This window comes from Delphinapterus leucas, chromosome 12 (genome assembly GCF_059928025.1).
Source record: "Delphinapterus leucas isolate spDelLeu-1000000601 "Yukka" chromosome 12, BTC_Dleu_Yukka2, whole genome shotgun sequence".
Lineage (NCBI taxonomy): Eukaryota > Metazoa > Chordata > Mammalia > Artiodactyla > Monodontidae > Delphinapterus > Delphinapterus leucas.
Window position 1 is genome coordinate 49,503,444 of NC_143140.1, and position 17,134 is coordinate 49,520,577.

Below are 17,134 nucleotides of genomic sequence, written 5' to 3' on the forward strand. Positions count from 1 at the left end.
TCTTCTTCATCCATTCATCTGTTGATGGACATTTAAGTTGTTTCTATGTTTTGGCTATTGTGAATAGTGCTGCTATGAACATAGGGGTGCATGTGTCTTTTTGAATTATAGTTTTGTCTGGCTATATTCCCAGAAGTGGGATTGCTGAATCACACAGTAATTCTATTTTTAGTTTTCTGAGGAACCTCCATACCGTTTTCCATAGTGGCTGTAACAACTTACTTTCCCACCAACAGTGCAGGAGGGTTCCCTTTTCTGCACACCCTCTCCAGCATTTGTTATTTGTAGACTTTTTCTTTTTTTAATTTTTTAAAGTTAATTTAATTTATTTTTGGCTGCATTGGGTCTTTGTTGCTGCACGCAGGCTTTCTCTAGTTGCAGCGAGCAGGGATACTCTTCGTTGTGGTGCGCGGGCTTCTCATTGCTGTGGTTTCCCTTGTTGCAGAGCACGGGCTCTAGGCACGTGGGCTCTGTAGTTGCTCTAGGGCGTGCGGGCTTGTTGTGGCACTTGGGCTCTACAGTGCAGGCTCAGTAGTTGTGGCACACGGGCTGAGTTGCTTTGCGGCATGTGGGATCTTCCTGGACCAGGGATCAAACCTGTGTCCCCTGCATTGGCAGGCGGATTCTTAACCACTGCACCACCAGGGAAGTCCCTTTTATTTGTAGACTTTTTAATGATGGCCATTCTGACCAGTGTGAGGTGGTATCTCATTGTAGTTTTGATTTGCATTTCTCTAATAATTAGTAATGTTGAGTATTTTTTCATGTGCCTACTGGCCACCTGTTTGTCTTCTTTGGAGAAATGTCTATTACGATCTTCTGCCCATTTTTCGATTGGGTTGTTCCAAGTGTGGATATATTTTTTGATGAATACTTTAACTTATACTTTGACTCTGGGGTTCTAGAGTCAGGGATCTTATGATTTTGACGAAATATTGTAGAGCTTCAGAGATTGAAAGCAACACAGAATGAAATTTAACATGCAAAAAGTAAAAGACCCATTTTATAATCTGAGTAAAAAATGAGCTGGTTACTTTAGAAATGGTAATTTAAATTAGAGTTGAAATTTTTGTTATGGTATAATCTAGGATATCACAGAAATAATTATAAAAGCCTATACTTGAATGACATACTTTAAAACTTTCTAAGTTCATCTTAATGTCTTTTCTCACTCCCTGGACTCTTTTCTGATTTAGTGGAAAAGAAGAATTAAACCCATCTTCTCCAAATACCTTGCTACAGGGAAAGACATAGGTCTAGGGACAGAAAAGTATCTCATTTGATCATCCTCTTAAAGCAAGAACATTAAAAAAAATCAATTTCCCCTCAAAATCCATCAAGCTTAATACAGTGCGACTATCTGGGGTTAATTGTTCTTGTCTTCACAAGGAGAGGTAGTTAATACAGCTCTACACAAAAGCAATATTTTAAAGTATGTAAGGAAGGGAGGTCAAAAAGATTGGTATTATCTAGCTGTCTCAGAGCAGTTTTCCTGTTATAGAGTTTGAGATATGACCCCTTCCAGAAGCGCTTCTATCTGAGTTGCCTTAATGGAACACAGCTAACACCCTGAAGTAACAACCAAACTTCAAAGCCACGTGTGAACAGCACTGCCTGATAAGCTCATTGGCAGTAGTTGGAAAATGATATGCTTCAAATTAAAGGGTTTCTGTCATTTACCAGATATAGCATTAGACAGAAATGAATAAAATTAGCTTTGAAACAAAGATATCCCACAGAAAGATGGACAATTTGAACAAAAGAAAGTTTAGAAACTAATAATTAGTGAAAACGACAATAATTAGCACTATTTAGCATGCTTCAGTATCCATTTCACATATGCAAAAAATAAAACAAAGTTTCCTGACACTTAAAAAGAGATAGAAACAGTCTTGGGAAGGTGGAGCTTTGGAGTTTTTGAGAATACCTAAACAGACAGAATCTCATTTTCTTTTTTTAAATTTTAAAAATTTATTTATTTTTTTATACAGCAGGTTCTTATTAGTCATCAATTTTATACACATCATTGTATACATGTCAATCTCAATCGCCCAATTCATCACACCCGCCCCCACGGCTTTCCCCCCTTGGTGTCCATACCTTTGTTCTCTACATCTGTGTCTCAATTTCTGCCATGCAAACTGGTTCATCTGTACCATTTTTCTAGGTTCCACATATATGCGTTAATATACGATGTTTTTCCCTTTCTGACTTACTTCACTCTGTATGGCAGTCTCTAGATCCATCCACGTCTCAACAAATGACCCAATTTCGTTCCTTTTTATGGCTGAGTAATATTCCGCTGTATATATGTACCACATCTCCTTTATCCATTCGTCTGTCGATGGGCATTTAGGTTGCTTCCATGACCTGGCTATTGTAAATTGTGCTACAGTGAACACTGGGGTGCATGTGTCTTTTTGAATTGTGGTTTTCTCTGGGTATATGCCCAGTAGTGGGATTGCTGGGTCACTTGGTAATTCTATTTTCAGTTTTTTAAGGAACCTCCATAATGTTCTCCATGGTGGCTGTATCAGTTTACATTCCCACCAACAGTGCAAGAGGGTTCCCTTTTCTCCACACCCTCTCCAGCATTTGTTGTTTGTAGATTTTCTGACGATGCCCATTCTAATTGGTGTGCGGTGATACCTCACTGTAGTTTTGATTTGCATTTCTCTAATAACTAGTGATCTTGAGCAGCTTTTCATGTGCTTCTTGGCCATCTGTATGTCTTCTTTGGAGAAATGTCTATTTCGGTCTTCTGCCCATTTTTGGATTGGGTTGTTTGTTTCTTTAATATTGAGCTGCATGAGCTGTTTATATATTTTGGAGATTAATCCTTTGTCCGTTGATTCGTTTGCAAATATTTTCTCCCATTCTGAGGGTTGTCTTTTCATCTTGTTTATGGTTTCCTTTGCTGTGCAAAAGGTTTGAAGTTTCATTAGGTCCCATTTGTTTATTTTTGTTTTTATTTCCATTACTGTAGGAGGTGGATCAAAAAAGATCTTGCTGTGATTTATGTCAAAGAGTGTTCTTCCTATGTTCTCCTCTAAGAGTTTTACAGTGTCTGGTCTTAAATTTAGGTCTCGAATCCATTTTGAGTTTATTTTTGTGTATGGTGTTCGGGAGTGTTCTAATTTCATTCTTTTACATGTAGTTGTCCAGTTTTCCCAGCACCACTTATTGAAGAGACTGTCTTTTCTCCATTGTGTATCCTTGCCTCCTTTGTCATAGATTAGTTGACCATGGGTGCGTGGGCTTATCTCTGGGCTTTCTATCTTGTTCCATTGATCTATGTTTCTGTTTTTGTGCCAGTACCATATTGTCTTGATTACTGTAGCTTTGTAGCACAGTCTGAAGTCAGGGAGTCTGATTCCTTCAGCTCCGTTTTTTCCCCTCAAGACTGCTTTGGCTATTCGGGGTTTTTTGTGTCTCCATACAAATTTTAAGATGATTTGTTCTAGTTCCATAAAAAATGCCATTGGTAATTTGCCAGGGATTGCATTGAACCTGTAGATTGGTTTGGGTAGTATAGTCATTTTCACAATGTTGATTCTTCCAATCCAAGAACATGGTATATCTCTCCATGTGTTTATATTGCGTTTAATTTCTTTCATCAGTGTCTTATAGTTTTCTGCATACAGGTCTTTTGTCTCCTTAGGTAGGTTTATTCCTAGGTATTTTATTCTTTTTGTTGCAATGGTAAATGGGAGTATTTCCTTAATTTCTCTTTCAGATTTTTCATCATTGGTGTGTAGGAATGCAAGAGATTAACTCACTTTTATTTAGGAAATTTTACAATGACTTACTAAGAGAAAGTGATGACTGAAAATCAGGGCAGAGAACCTAATTTAAGTTGGGTTTGCTGACAATAAACATAGCTAAAGTAATGAGTTTGCTCACAGTTGCTTCCTATTTTTGACATTGCTTTTTCACTCTAACCTTTATAAATATGTCCAAAGAGGCAGGTGTCTTCCTATCAGAAGATGACCATTCTTGGTGATGAGTGTGTGCATCACTTGGCACAGAAGTGTGAGCATCACTAGTTCTAAGTCTGGCGGTATGGGCATGCACAAATCCTGGCCCCGTAGGGTGACTGCCTTGGCAACCTCTGGCCAAGCCTGGGAATTTTTCTCACCTCTTTGTAATTGTATGACCTTAGCTTGAATTAGACTCCCTATCTCTGCAGCTGCTGACCAGCCAGGCTGTGAGATCTGCTTTTCAGGCCCTTCCAAAAATTATACACATCTTTACAGGAACATGGTTCCGGGTTGCTTTGGGATTTTTACCGCTCTCAGTATAAAAAAAGTTAGGCACAGGAATCATGCCTTGTTTACTCAGTTGCAAGAGCAATACATCCAACACAGGTGGACACAAGCACCAGGAACAACTGCATTCTTATCAATGCACAAGCTCAACAACTACAATGGTTTCAACTTGAGTTTAGGTGTACACACTTATATTAGCAAATTATTGTGGCAAAAAATGTACAGATAATTTTAAAAATAAAGATTTAAATGTACCAGTATTAAAAAAAACTGTTTACCAACTGTCCCTTCTTGGCATAACTTCATGTTGTATATGCCCGAAATGCATTTACAGTTAGAGTGTCCACTGTACCTTGTGATCCCGCTGCCTGGCTGCTGTGGCTCTGTTCATGTCTTCGGCATCCCTGATATGGTCAAGGGCCAGGTCAAGTGACTCCTGGAGGTCTGACAATTTAGCATTATAGTCGTCCAGCTGCTCCAGGACCACAGGAAACAGAGAGTGAGTATCGTTGTACTGCCGCTGCCAACTCTCAGCCTGGCTCAGCACTGGGAAGAAAGGTACATAGGAACTCAGTCTGGGCTTCTCCCTTCTCCTCCCATCCCATCCCGCACTTAGAAAGATGCAAATTCATCAGGGTATGTCTTCTTTAGCAATAGCGATTGAAGCTGTTGTTCACAAAAACAGCCCCATCTTTGATATCTGAAGTTTTAAATACTATTTTGTAGGGTTTAGGAGCCCCTGGACCACCATTAGCTAAAATGGGAGTTGATTAGTTTTCCCATGAAGATTATGCTTTAAGTAGAAATGATGTAACTAAACTAGGTTTATTATTACCAAGATTACTAATAATTTGACCATACAAAGGAAACTTGGATATACTACAGTCTTACTATTAGAGACAACCCCAGTTGTTTTGTCTGTTACTGGCAAATGATGTTCACGACCATTCATTTTCTGTATTCTCTCCAGGCAGCTGTTTTTACTTAGCTCCTTTAGGTCAAACCTAAATCATTATCTTGGAAAGAAGATTAAATGGCAATGATATATTCTTAGACTTTGCATATATCTTAATTCTCTGATCAAAGTTACACACATTGATTATGTGCCTTAATTCTATTTTTTCTCCAGGGACTATCAGTCTGTCTTATTGAGGTTTTCTATTTACTTTCATCACCATGAGCAGAAGATACAAAGTTCATGGCTGAGTTGAGAAAGTGGTTGAAAATGCATTCACTAGGCGGAAGGCAGCTAAGTAGGAGATGTACTTGGTTCCATTTCCCCAGAACAGTCTTGTTAAATCCCAAAATAGGCAAGGAGTGTGAAAGTATCTGGCTGTGACATCAGAGCTCCAACCTTCCTGACTGCTGGCCTCATCCTGACTCTGAAATGGGCCTGAGATTCTTCTTTATTTCTTACTGTTTCTAAGACCTTATAAGTTTGCTATCACAATAGGCCTTTATGTCCAGAATGTTCCTCTTCGAGAATATTCACAGTAAGTTTTAACAGAAGTTGATAGTAACAATTGTAGGAAAATGATCTAACGTAGGCGTTCCTAACCCTTTCTGTATCATGGGCCCCTTTACAATCTGGTGAAGCCTTCGGAGCCCTTCTTATGTATTTTAAAATGCACAAGATAAAATACATAGAATTAAAAAGACCAGTATATTAAAAAAATTGGTAATATAATAATATATGTGCTTCTTTATTAATGCATTAACTAACAAGATTTAGAGGTGAGACCAATAACTGCTAAAACTTTGAATTACTGATGAATTTAATGTTGTGAGATTAACAGTAACAACTAAAATATGATATGCAAACCTGGAGCTTCTTTTGTTGATTGTGTAGATTAAAATGGACACAAATTCTTTGTAACTCTTCCCATCAAGAACGGAGTCTTTTTCCTCACCCTTGAATCTGGACAGTCTTGACCAACAGAATGAAGATGACATTGCTGAGTTCCAAGGCCAGGCCTCAAGAGACCTTGCCCTTTCCATTCTTGCCCTCCTGGAAGGCTTCTGACATATGAACGAGCCTCAGCTAGCTTCCTTGAGGATAAAACCCCACATGGAGGGAGAGGCCCAGCCATTTCAACTAAGACCCCAGACATGTGAGTGAGCTCGACCATGTCACACGGAGCAGAGATGAGCTATCTAGGTTGAGTCCAGCCCAAATTACCAACCTATGAAATCACAAGCAAATAAATGGTTATTGTTTTAAATGAATATGTTTGGGGTGGACTGTGAGATACTAATTTATAACTGATACAGTGACCAAGTCATAGATTCACTAATACTACTGTGGTTTGTTACCTACATTAATCATTAAAGGAAATGTTCAATTTCCATTGAAGGCTCAAAGTCATTAAAAAGTCATTCATGGACATTGGAACATGAATGTTGCTGGGCTTGTAGCTTTACTGTCTTCTCAATGAGACTTCTTATTGTAGTTCTGGTAATTGGTTCCCCTTAGCTTTCCTTCCCTTGTTTTTCACCAACTGCTAAGTTCCTATTTCTTCTCCTCAGGAGTAAAATTTTATAGATTCCTTGTGGAATCTCAGCTGTTTCTCAAAAGCTCAAGGTTGGGCCTGGATCTAAAAATCCTGGTCATACAGTCAAGTTGTCCTGAATGACTCCCTGAGGCCACGTATAAACTCTAAATAACTGAATATTGGGAATTGGTTGCTTTGACCAAATGTTGCCCTGTGACTGGGGGTCCTCTCCTGGACCCACAAAGGAAGCAGACACATGCTGGGCTCTAGGAGTCGAATACACCTACATTCATAGGCTTCGTCTGCCTCTTCATCCACAAGTTCCCGTTGGGTGAGGAACGGTTGACGGCGTCGGATCTCCTCAAGCATCTTCTGGGCCAACACCAGCTTCTCAGAGATTTCCTCAGGGCTAAGTTCCCGATCTTCCCCATAATAGAGCATCTTGTTGTTGATCTCTGAAAGAAAGGACACGGTGAGAGAAGACAGTAGGGAGAGATGACTGGGCATTTGACAGCGATGTCACTGAAAACACGGACAATGAGGACAAAGGGAAGGGCTGATCCTAAAATGGAAAGAGAGACTCAGCAAAGACAGCATGCTGATGTTCATGCTGTGAACGTGTTGGCATCAGAGTTCATCATATATTCCAGGGAGAGGTTAAACCTGAGGAAATCACCCTTCTTTGCTTTTCATTTGGTGTCTTCAGAACAGGAATGGAATTAATACAAAGCCTGCCCTGATTTCAGCTGAATCTGATTTCTATTCTGATTCAAAACTGTTAATATTTAAGACACACAAATCTGGGGTCTTTGACCAACCTTTTATATAAAATACATAATATGGAGAAAATGTTCTGAGGTATCTCCTGTCACATGCAGTAGGCATTGGAGATATTAATTGCAATTTAGCCAAGGATTTTACCCAAGCTCTAAGCCAAAATGAGTGTATATTGACGGTTGTTTAAACAAGTCTTTCAGATTGTCATACAGACTAGATACAATATAGAGGTTTGCTATAGTAGGATGTGAGTTTTTGCTAATTAATATATACATTTTTTTTGCAATTGCTATTTGCCTTCTGTGGTATGACTGCTTGTCAAGATTGTGCCGTTTTGACTTTGGGTCATTTTCACCCCACATCTGTAAGTAGGACGGAGAATTTCAGAACCAACAGGGACTGCTGAGGCTCAGAGGCATTAGATGAGTTGTCTGAATACTGGCGGCGCTGAGCAGGCCTCTGGCTCCCTCTTCCTACTACATATGATCAGATGATAGTTACGTAATTGCCACCTTGTCCTATGGCAGCTCCAGGAGGAAGCATTTTATCTTCCTGGCATAAATGAAATTGTCTGTCTTTGGTTTACTATGATCTATGTGGTTGGCCAGACAAGATGGGTAAACAACACTGGTCTCACATAAATCATACCAGGATAAGGGCTTGTATTTTATATGGATAATAGCTTGAAGGTCACCAGTAGTTATTTTAGAGGTGGTTTGGAGATGGCTGGCAATAAGGAATGACACACTATTGGTGTTGTGAAGCATCCCTGAACTCTGAAGAGAGGGAGATAAATGGGAGAAGAGGTTTTCAGTGTTGTAAATATTACTGAGAAAGTTTTAGGGAAACCAAGGTATGTTAAAAAAAAAAAAAGAAAAAAACTTATGAAGGGATTAAATATTCACTTTTCAAGTAAAGTCTAAAATATCAACTCCTGAAATAAACTAAACATAGATACTTTTCCTCAGATCTAGCACTTGCAATGCTAGATTTCTTGGCATTTTGATGCAGATATTATATTTACAATATGGCTTATTTTATTTTAGCCACATCTGGTCTAGATTAGAAAAAGGAAATACAGAGAACAATATTTTTGCCTTTGGTCTTTGAGACTGTTCATATATTATTTTAAAAAAGGTAAGGGGCTTCCCTGGTGGTGCAGTGGTTGAGAGTCCGCCTGCCGATGCAGGGGACACGGGTTCGTGCCCCGGTCCGGGAAGATCCCACATGCTGCGGAGCAGCTGGGCCCGTGAGCCATGGCCGCTGAGCCTGCGCGTCCGGAGCCTGTGCTCCGCAACGGGAGAGGCCGCAGCAGTGAGAGGCCTGTGTCCCGCAAAAAAAAAAAAAAAAGGTAAATTATTGTTTCCTCTTCACATTTCTTTTGTATTTTTTCCTTCTTTCCTATGCCTTAAGGGTCAAATAAGAGGACTTAGATTCTTTCCAAATGAAACAACTTAGAATCAAAATTTGAGTTACAACAGGAAAGGTGACATTTTTTTCTCAATGGCTTAATAAGATGCTGGCTTTATTTGCTGCCTAGAGGGACATTTATTTCTTAATTAGATGAGATCAGCTAATCTAGGTTTAATCTTACTTTTTGAATAAATCAACAGTAACTCTAAAATATTATAGGAAAAGAATATTTTATTCGTAGATGCAAAAGCATGAGATAGTGAGGATGGGAGCAGGGGATGTTTGAAATGCATACCATTTGTTTCTATTACATATTATGGGCACCAAAGGAAATACAGCAAAAGATTAATCTTGGCTCCATACATCCCTTTTCCTGGAATATGTTCTCTATAGCTCAGTGTAAAGATATGAATCTTCCACTGTGGGTCCCTTTACTGTCGTGTGCCCTTGAGATGCACCTGGAGTTGTCATCCAGCTCTTAATATATAGGATAATAAAAACTATGGAAACACACAAATACTGTATCTTAGCAGACTGTAACCCAAGGAAATTCTCTTTATCTTAGAACAAACACAATCGCCTGTTTTCTGTCGGTAAATTGAAGGCTGGTTTTCAGTGTGCTATTAAGATAGTCTTCAAAATGCAGCCTGCACTTGTGAGAAGTTAGAACACAAATAAGTAAACCCTCAAGAAGAAAGGTAAAGTCTGCTACAATTTTATGCTTTAGGGCAAAGAAATCTTCCACACCCCCTCTTGGCTTTTCTTCTGGATTGGGGACCAGAGCATGCGGCCTGCCTGGTTCTTGGGAAAGCATTATAGAGACAGTTTAGGACGATTTGGATTAGTGGACAGTTTACTGCCACTCTAAAGGCAGTGTTTTCACAGCATATTATTGAGAAAAATGTGACTCCTACTCAACTCTTGCATTTTACAGACAGCACAGCATGTAATTTCCTCTACCAGAAAGGTATTTTGGCATTCCATTTCTGTGAAATGCCTAGAAAGGGAATGATTTTCTACATTTTTTATTTTTTTGGCCTTGCCGTGCCGAGTCCTAACCACTGGACTGCCAGGGAATTCCCTCTACCCTGTGCATTTATTATTGAAAATAGATAGTAAGCAGAGATGAGTGCTCAGAAGTCTCAGGTAAACAAACCTGAAAGAAGATCTTACATGAGTTTAAACCTATAACACTCTAACAACAGGTCCTGGCACACAATAAACACTAACAGTAGCCACTATTTTTATTGTTGTTAATAACATGAAAGATTCCTTGATATGAAGCTAAACCAGAAGAGAATATATTTACCTTGGATTTTATCCCTCACAACATGGGCTTGCTCTGCAAGCTGAGTTGCGTGGTTAATGGTATCCATGCTTTCCTTCTGAGCCAACTGGCTCTTTCTTGTGGCTTGACTTTCCTATAAATAATCCGCATAAATACCAGATTAAATTTGCAAGAAGGAAAGGTTGTGTATGTGCATGTGGGGGTGGGTGGGCATAATGTATTCCATAAACATAAATTTCCCTGACATGTGAAAGTTCTAGAATATAGAACATGGTCTCAGAAATCATGCATGAAGACGGATGTGATGACCCACTTTAGAATTATAGATGCTATTCCTAAGCCATCAATCACAGTTCAACCCAAACCAACCATCTTATATATGTAATTTACCCTCTGAATTTTTATTGTATCTCAAGATGCCAGGCTAGGGAATTAGCCATGTCTGCTGATCAGTTTGTCATTGTGCTGACTGAAATGATTAAAGGTTCAAAAGGAAACTTGTTGAGAAAGCAGGCAGATCTCAAAATGCTCCATGCATTCAGTGGCTTCTGGGTGGTCCAGCCACTGCTGCAACTGAATTGCCACAGAGTTTAAAGGATTATGCTCACTGTGCTAAATGCTACTTTCAGTGCTGCCTTTCAAATTCCCATCAACGTTGATGGCACTTGTGCACAAATAACTACTCAAGCAGCTTTGGCTCAGAGTGAATGAAGTCCTTCCCTGAGAAGCCGTTTTCATTCTTTCAACTCTGTTTCACAGAGCTCCCACGTAGGATTTGTCAAAATGAAATCCCAGCTCAAATGTGGCTCCTGAAGAAAGGATGTGTGGGTGTGCATGTGTACGTGTGTATTTCTCTCTGTATGTATAAGGTCAGAAGCTGATCTAAAAAATGGTTCAAGGCCAGGACACAGGCCTGTATGCACAGCATGGGGATGTGTACTTCCTTTTGGCGTCAGAAAGACTGACTCATGGGTATATTTGAGAGGAGGGAGAGTTCTTCAGTCTGGCATTTGGTGAAGTGCCCACTTGCCTCGTCCAGTGTCTTTTTGGCTCAGCTCTGTGACAAAGGGCTGCAGTACCTGACTGGACTGCAGGGTGATCTGCTACACAGAGTTCTGGCTGGTAGACTCCCCCAGGGCAGGAGAGTGGCTATTTCAAATTTCTCTCCTTTCATCCACTGTTCCAGCTGGAGGACTAGGCCATGATTTTACCTGGAATGTTTTTACACTTCCCAAGCATAACCCAAGCAAGTGGCTCTTCATCAAGGAAGAGAATGCAGACATGGTATCCTAGCAGACACATGCCCCAGGAGCCTTTCCTCGGGCATTTTATCCGAAATCTCCTCCATACAAAGCTCTCTGCACAGCAAGACTGCGGCCATCAGCCCCTTCCCTAAAGTGTGGGCTCTCTGAATGGACATTGCAATCTTGAGTCACGATGTTCTTTCCCCCAATTCCAGTCTCCCTCTTATCCTGTTCTAATGCTTTCCAGAGACACAAAAATCTGTGGCCACTTTAAAATTAGATGATACAGAAAATAAGATGAATCTATTCTTGATGTCACCCCTCCCCGCCTTTAAAAAATAGGGACACAGACATATAAAACATTAAAAAAATTTTAACAAGTTGATTTTTGGTCCAGTTTAAATTGAGTTATACTTAAAAAACACAACATGCGTATTTTTGACTTTGGCTTTATCCTTCAGGGGAAAAGATTTATTGTTATTACTGTGTTCATTTAATTGATTTCTTGATATGGAAACTTTGAGAATTATTGAAGTAATGAAAGACAGCTGGCAGATGTCATAGCTCTAAGACAACCTCTTCTGACAAACACCAGAGGGCGCTTAGATATATGTATTTAATAAAAGACTGCGGCAAAGAGGAACATGTTATTTTAAATTGCAAAATTACTGGATATAATATATAGTGACGCCTTATTTGAAAGTTTTACTTTTTCTTTAACTTTGATTATGGAAGGAAAATAATGATATGGGCACATGGTAAAACAGGTGCACCCTGCTTTAAGAAAAACTGAAATTAAAAAATTAGCTTTCAACTATAAGCTGGTTGATGTTTAGCATTACAAATGGATTAATCATTTACTCACCTCAACAGCGAATTCTCCTTGTACATATTTGATGTAAAAAGTGGCAAGAATTTTATTTATTATACAGTGCATAAAGTATAGTGTACCTAGAATACTATTAAATTGAGGATGATAATATCTAGGATGGCCATATACTTTATTGTTTAAACTGGGACACTTTTGAGAGTGAAAGGGGAACTTTTAATAATCACTCTGGGAGACAAGCATAAACAGGGGCAGTGCTGGACAAAATGCTAGTAGGAATATTGGCGTGCCATTTCAGAATCTGTACAGTGATATCTAATTCGGGTTTAACTCTCTCCTAAACATTGACTTCCAAATACCTTTCCAGCCTTGATCTCTTCTCTTGAGCTACAGACTCAAATCTCTGGCATCCACAGAGAGCTCACCCTTAAAAGGTCCAGGGAAATCCATTCTGAGTTTTTAGTCCTGGCCATCTATTTCTCCACGTCAGAGCTTACATCCTTGCAACTCTTCATATCCAGTTGGTCACTGAGTCATTTTTATTCCACTTGTCATTCTGGCCTCTCTTCCTGGTCCCCACCGCCACAGTCTCACGTTACCACTGCTCACTGCAAATTCTTTTCCAATGAAGACAAGGCAGGAATTGACCACTCTTGTTTGGACTACTGCGGCAGTCTACTGACGGGTGTCCCTGTCTTCAGAGTCTTAAACCTACCATCCCCGCTTCAGAGGAATGTTTCTGAAACTTCACACCTAATCAGCTCATTGTTGTAGGTAAATGCTCTAATATCTTCCAAAGTCCACAGGATGAGCATGGTGGGAAAGGTTCTTCATGATTTGGCCTCTGAGAACTTCTTCAGCATTGTCTTCTGCTCCTTGCTTTAATATTCTGCAAGGCCAAGGCCAAAGTTCTTCAATCTTCTGGTCAATTGGAATTGAAACATATTTTGACTTTTTGTCCTGTCTTTTTATCAGGATTGGAGATCAGGCTCAGAGATCAGGCTCAGTTGCTTTTGATGTGTGGAAGTGACCCACTTTCCTCCCAACCGTAAAGATCTTTGTACGTGTTGATATATGGGGAACTTTTGCTGTGGCTCCACATAGGGAAGGAGTAGGGAGGAGATGGAGAAGTGGAGGGAATGGTGCAGCACCCTCCTGGGCCAGCCCTTGGAGACTGGGCTCTACAGTGTGCCTTTGAGATCCAGATGGCAAAGGGCAGCACTGAGATTGAGAGAGGGCCACCATCTTCACTTCTGCTTGTAGCCTAGTCCCACTCTGACTTCGAGCATGGTGGCTTTGGGAACATGGGAGAGTGGAATCTTGACATAGGCTTTGGTACTTTCATTACAGACATGGTCAGCACTGGCACAAGTGAGACCTTTCTGAGCAGCAATTTGGGAACACAAGTGCATGGGCATCCTGTAGGGGTTTCCCAGAAGTAGCAGGTGGGAAAAGGCAGTAAGATTTATCAAAAGGGGGCTAGAGGACTTAGATATGGAGGTCGGGAAAAAACACAGTAACTTTAGGTTAATATAAATTGTGAGATTTGGATTACATGAGATTCATGTGACAGGTACTTTGCATACAGAGGTACAGCTGACCCTTGAACAACATAGGGGTTGGGGGCACCGACACAGTTGAAAATCCATATATAACTTTACAGTTGGCCCTCTGTATCCGAGGTTCTGTATCTGTGGACTCAACCAACTGCGGATCATGTAATACTGTAGTACGTATTTACTGAAAAGAACCTGCATATAAGTGGACCCGTGCAGTTCAAACCTGTGTTGTTCAAGGATCAACCATATTTTCAAGTTCAAGAGGCAACATTACTGTGATTTTTTTTATCACACTGTGGGAATCTACAGTGGAATCCTTCACTCTAGCTAAAGCTAAATATTAGTTATTTTTTTGATAGAAGGCTTTCTAAGATAAAGCTTTTCTTAAATCCTTCTAAGAATCAATTATGGATTTTTCTAGACTAAGGGCTTGAAGGATGCTTGAGAAGTCATTAAGACCCCCTCTGGGTGTTTGTTTCAAAATGTTTCAGCAGGTTCCTTCACCATCAGGACTGTTTGTGTCGTAGCCAGAAGGATGTTATTTTCAATAAGAATCGATGGCAACAGCTGGGTGAATGCTCCAGTCGCTTTATCATCAACTTCTGGCTTTGGTGGTCTGTTCTCATTGTTCAGGAGCCTTTTCTGTGATGTCCCTTTCAAGCTTGCACTATTTTCTCCCCATGAAAGCCTGCATTTAACTTATATTGGAAGTAGGAAAACGGTACAACAAAAGAATCAGTAAGTCCATGTCTGAGCTATGGGAGGAGCTAATCTTGGTGAGAATATTTCCTCAAGAATTTGAGACACTTTCAGTAAGTTATAGCCATGACACAAATGAAATTACAACGAGTTTTCACAAAGATTTCTTTCCTGGTATTTCCTTTGAAACTTAAGCGATCTCACTGCTCTTCAAACGCTCATGGTTGGATTAACATGCTCCATTGCATGGGAGGGACACAATTTTTATATGCATTTAAAAGTAGTTGAATCTTCCAAGGATCCAATTAGAGTAATTCACATTTTTAGAAGCATAATCTCTTAGTTTAAGAGGTCCAAGGTCAAAAGAGATTATCAGAGTTATTTTAACCTTTATTTTTGTAGAAAATGAGAATTGTTTTTGAAAAGAACTTCAGCAATTTATAACGTCAAACATCAGTATCTGAAAGCAGAAATTCCAGAGTACTCTGGGCAGAACTGGTGGAACATAATCAGGGAAAAAAATGTGTTCAACATTTTAACATGTTAAACATGGCGCCTTGTGGCTTAGTTGTATTTTTTTTATTAGTACAGAGGATGGATATTTTTCCATTAGGCTCTTGGGGAATGTATTTAATAGTCTCTCACATTGACTTTGCTCATGTTTTAACGTTTTTCTTGTTAATTTTTGAGAGCTTTTATAAGTCATATTTCCCTCGACATTTTTCTTAGTCTTGTTGACTTTTTTCATTTATTTAGTTGTTTTACTATGTATTTGAAATTTTTTCTTGTTAAATCTATTATTTCTTTTTATTACAATTCTTCACACTATATTTAAATGTATTGTTATTTCCTTTCAAGGTTTAATAATTATCTAGTTGTGTTTTCTTGTAGATTTGAGATTTAAGCTCAAGTCTTTAATCTGTCTGAAATTTATTTTAGTATATGGTATAAAATGAGGGTCCAAAGTGGGTTTTTTCCTGCCAAACTGCAAAATTGCTTTCTCAACACAATTTCTCTTCTTTCCTTTTATTATTTAATGCATACTTTAGCAAACATTTAAATTTTATATTCTATATAATGAAGTTTATTTCTGGGTGTTCTATTGCTCTTAGCCATAAAATGTTAAGGTGAACAACTGAACGACTATCCTAATTAAAACATGTATCAACCGTATTTACCAGCAGCAAATACAATGAGAGTTTTCCATAAACCTGTTTTTTCAAGGAAACCAATTAAAATGGGAAGACACAGTAGAGACCAAGTATATTAACTTTCTCCTCAGGTCTTGCCTTGATTTATTTTAAGGCACCTGGGTCACTGCATTTTTTCTGGGCTGTGTTAAGCCTCAGTCATTTGTGACTAGCCAGTCTCACACCAGCTAAATCCCATCTCTGAAGTTAGTCCCAGAAACTGAACACATACCCTTCCAGCTAATTCCTCCACGTCAGACAGAAGGCTTTTCATTGTGTTTTCAGCATTGTTGATTTGTATCTTTCTTAGGATATACTGGTTTTCTCTTTCTGACAATTTTGTCTGTGGAAAAAAAAACACGTATTTTTCCATAGTCAGTAGATGTGCACACCAGGTTTGTAAAAATATGCAGAAAACTCTTTCAGTGCAAGAGGACTCAGAGCAGAGTGTGAGCCTTTATTCTCAAAATAGTGGGGTCCACAGGCTACTGCAGGCTGGTATGAAGTTTGAGGTCTGCACAAGGGGGTAGAGGGCCCTAGGGGCAGAAATTCTGCAAGCTCCACGTACCAGGCTGGAGATTCTGGCTTGGGCTGTGCTGGTTCTGGGGAAAGGGTATCTTTTCCAAATCTGCACAAAGGCACAATATAGACTGGCAGTGGCCTTGGGTGTCTGAGCCTTAAAACTTCAATTTCTCAGGTCTTGGAGGAAATGATAAACCACGTCAATCAGTGCAAATGGAGTTTAGAAATTCACTTTCCTCTTTTTGGTGTAAGGAGAACAATTCTCTTTATTTCAGACCATTTTCCCCTTTCTTTTCCATTTTGAGCAGTTTGGTCCAAATGCAGCTTTCCTTCGATTACTTTGGAGTAAGCCCTTCAATCTTGGCACTGACTTCCCATCAGCTATAATATTATTATATATAATATAATATAATATAATAATTATTTCTACCTTGAAGTTGTGCTGTTGGGGAAAGAGGATTCAAGTGGTATCAAAAGGACTGAGTCTGGGTAACTCCTCTGAGAATCAGTGCCTTCATGTGTCCAAACAGATGAGTCTGGTTAAGAACAATTCCTAAACTGGGAATAGAGTACTTACTAAGATTCCATCCAGACCATCCAGGTTTACAATTTTGTGATTTTTGTTTTGTTTTACACTTTGCACATTTGGGCAATTGCTGTGGATATCATTTGCACCTCCAAAAAGCAGAGTAATGAGCACTTTCTATGTTAGGTACTGTTCTAACTGCTCTGCATATAACAACTCACTGAATTCCCTCAACAACCCATGAGGTGGGTGTAATAATTATCCTCAATTCCAGATGAGGTAACTGAAAAATAAAGAGGTTAAATAACTTACCCAAGGTCACATAGC

The 17,134-nt window shown here is 39.4% G+C and overlaps 1 protein-coding gene across 1 annotated transcript in view; it reads right to left on the reverse strand.

Annotated features, from left to right (window-relative positions):
* LAMA4 (laminin subunit alpha 4) overlaps positions 1-17,134 on the reverse strand; it is a 150,817-nt gene that overhangs the window by 61,703 nt on the left and 71,980 nt on the right. Inside the window, exons 8-11 of the mRNA XM_030760289.2 lie at positions 15,992-16,102; positions 10,260-10,371; positions 7,048-7,215; positions 4,621-4,814 (exon numbers count right to left, since the gene is read on the reverse strand). Coding sequence (XP_030616149.2) covers positions 4,621-4,814; positions 7,048-7,215; positions 10,260-10,371; positions 15,992-16,102 — 585 coding nt within the window. The remainder of the gene's footprint in view (positions 1-4,620; positions 4,815-7,047; positions 7,216-10,259; positions 10,372-15,991; positions 16,103-17,134) is intronic.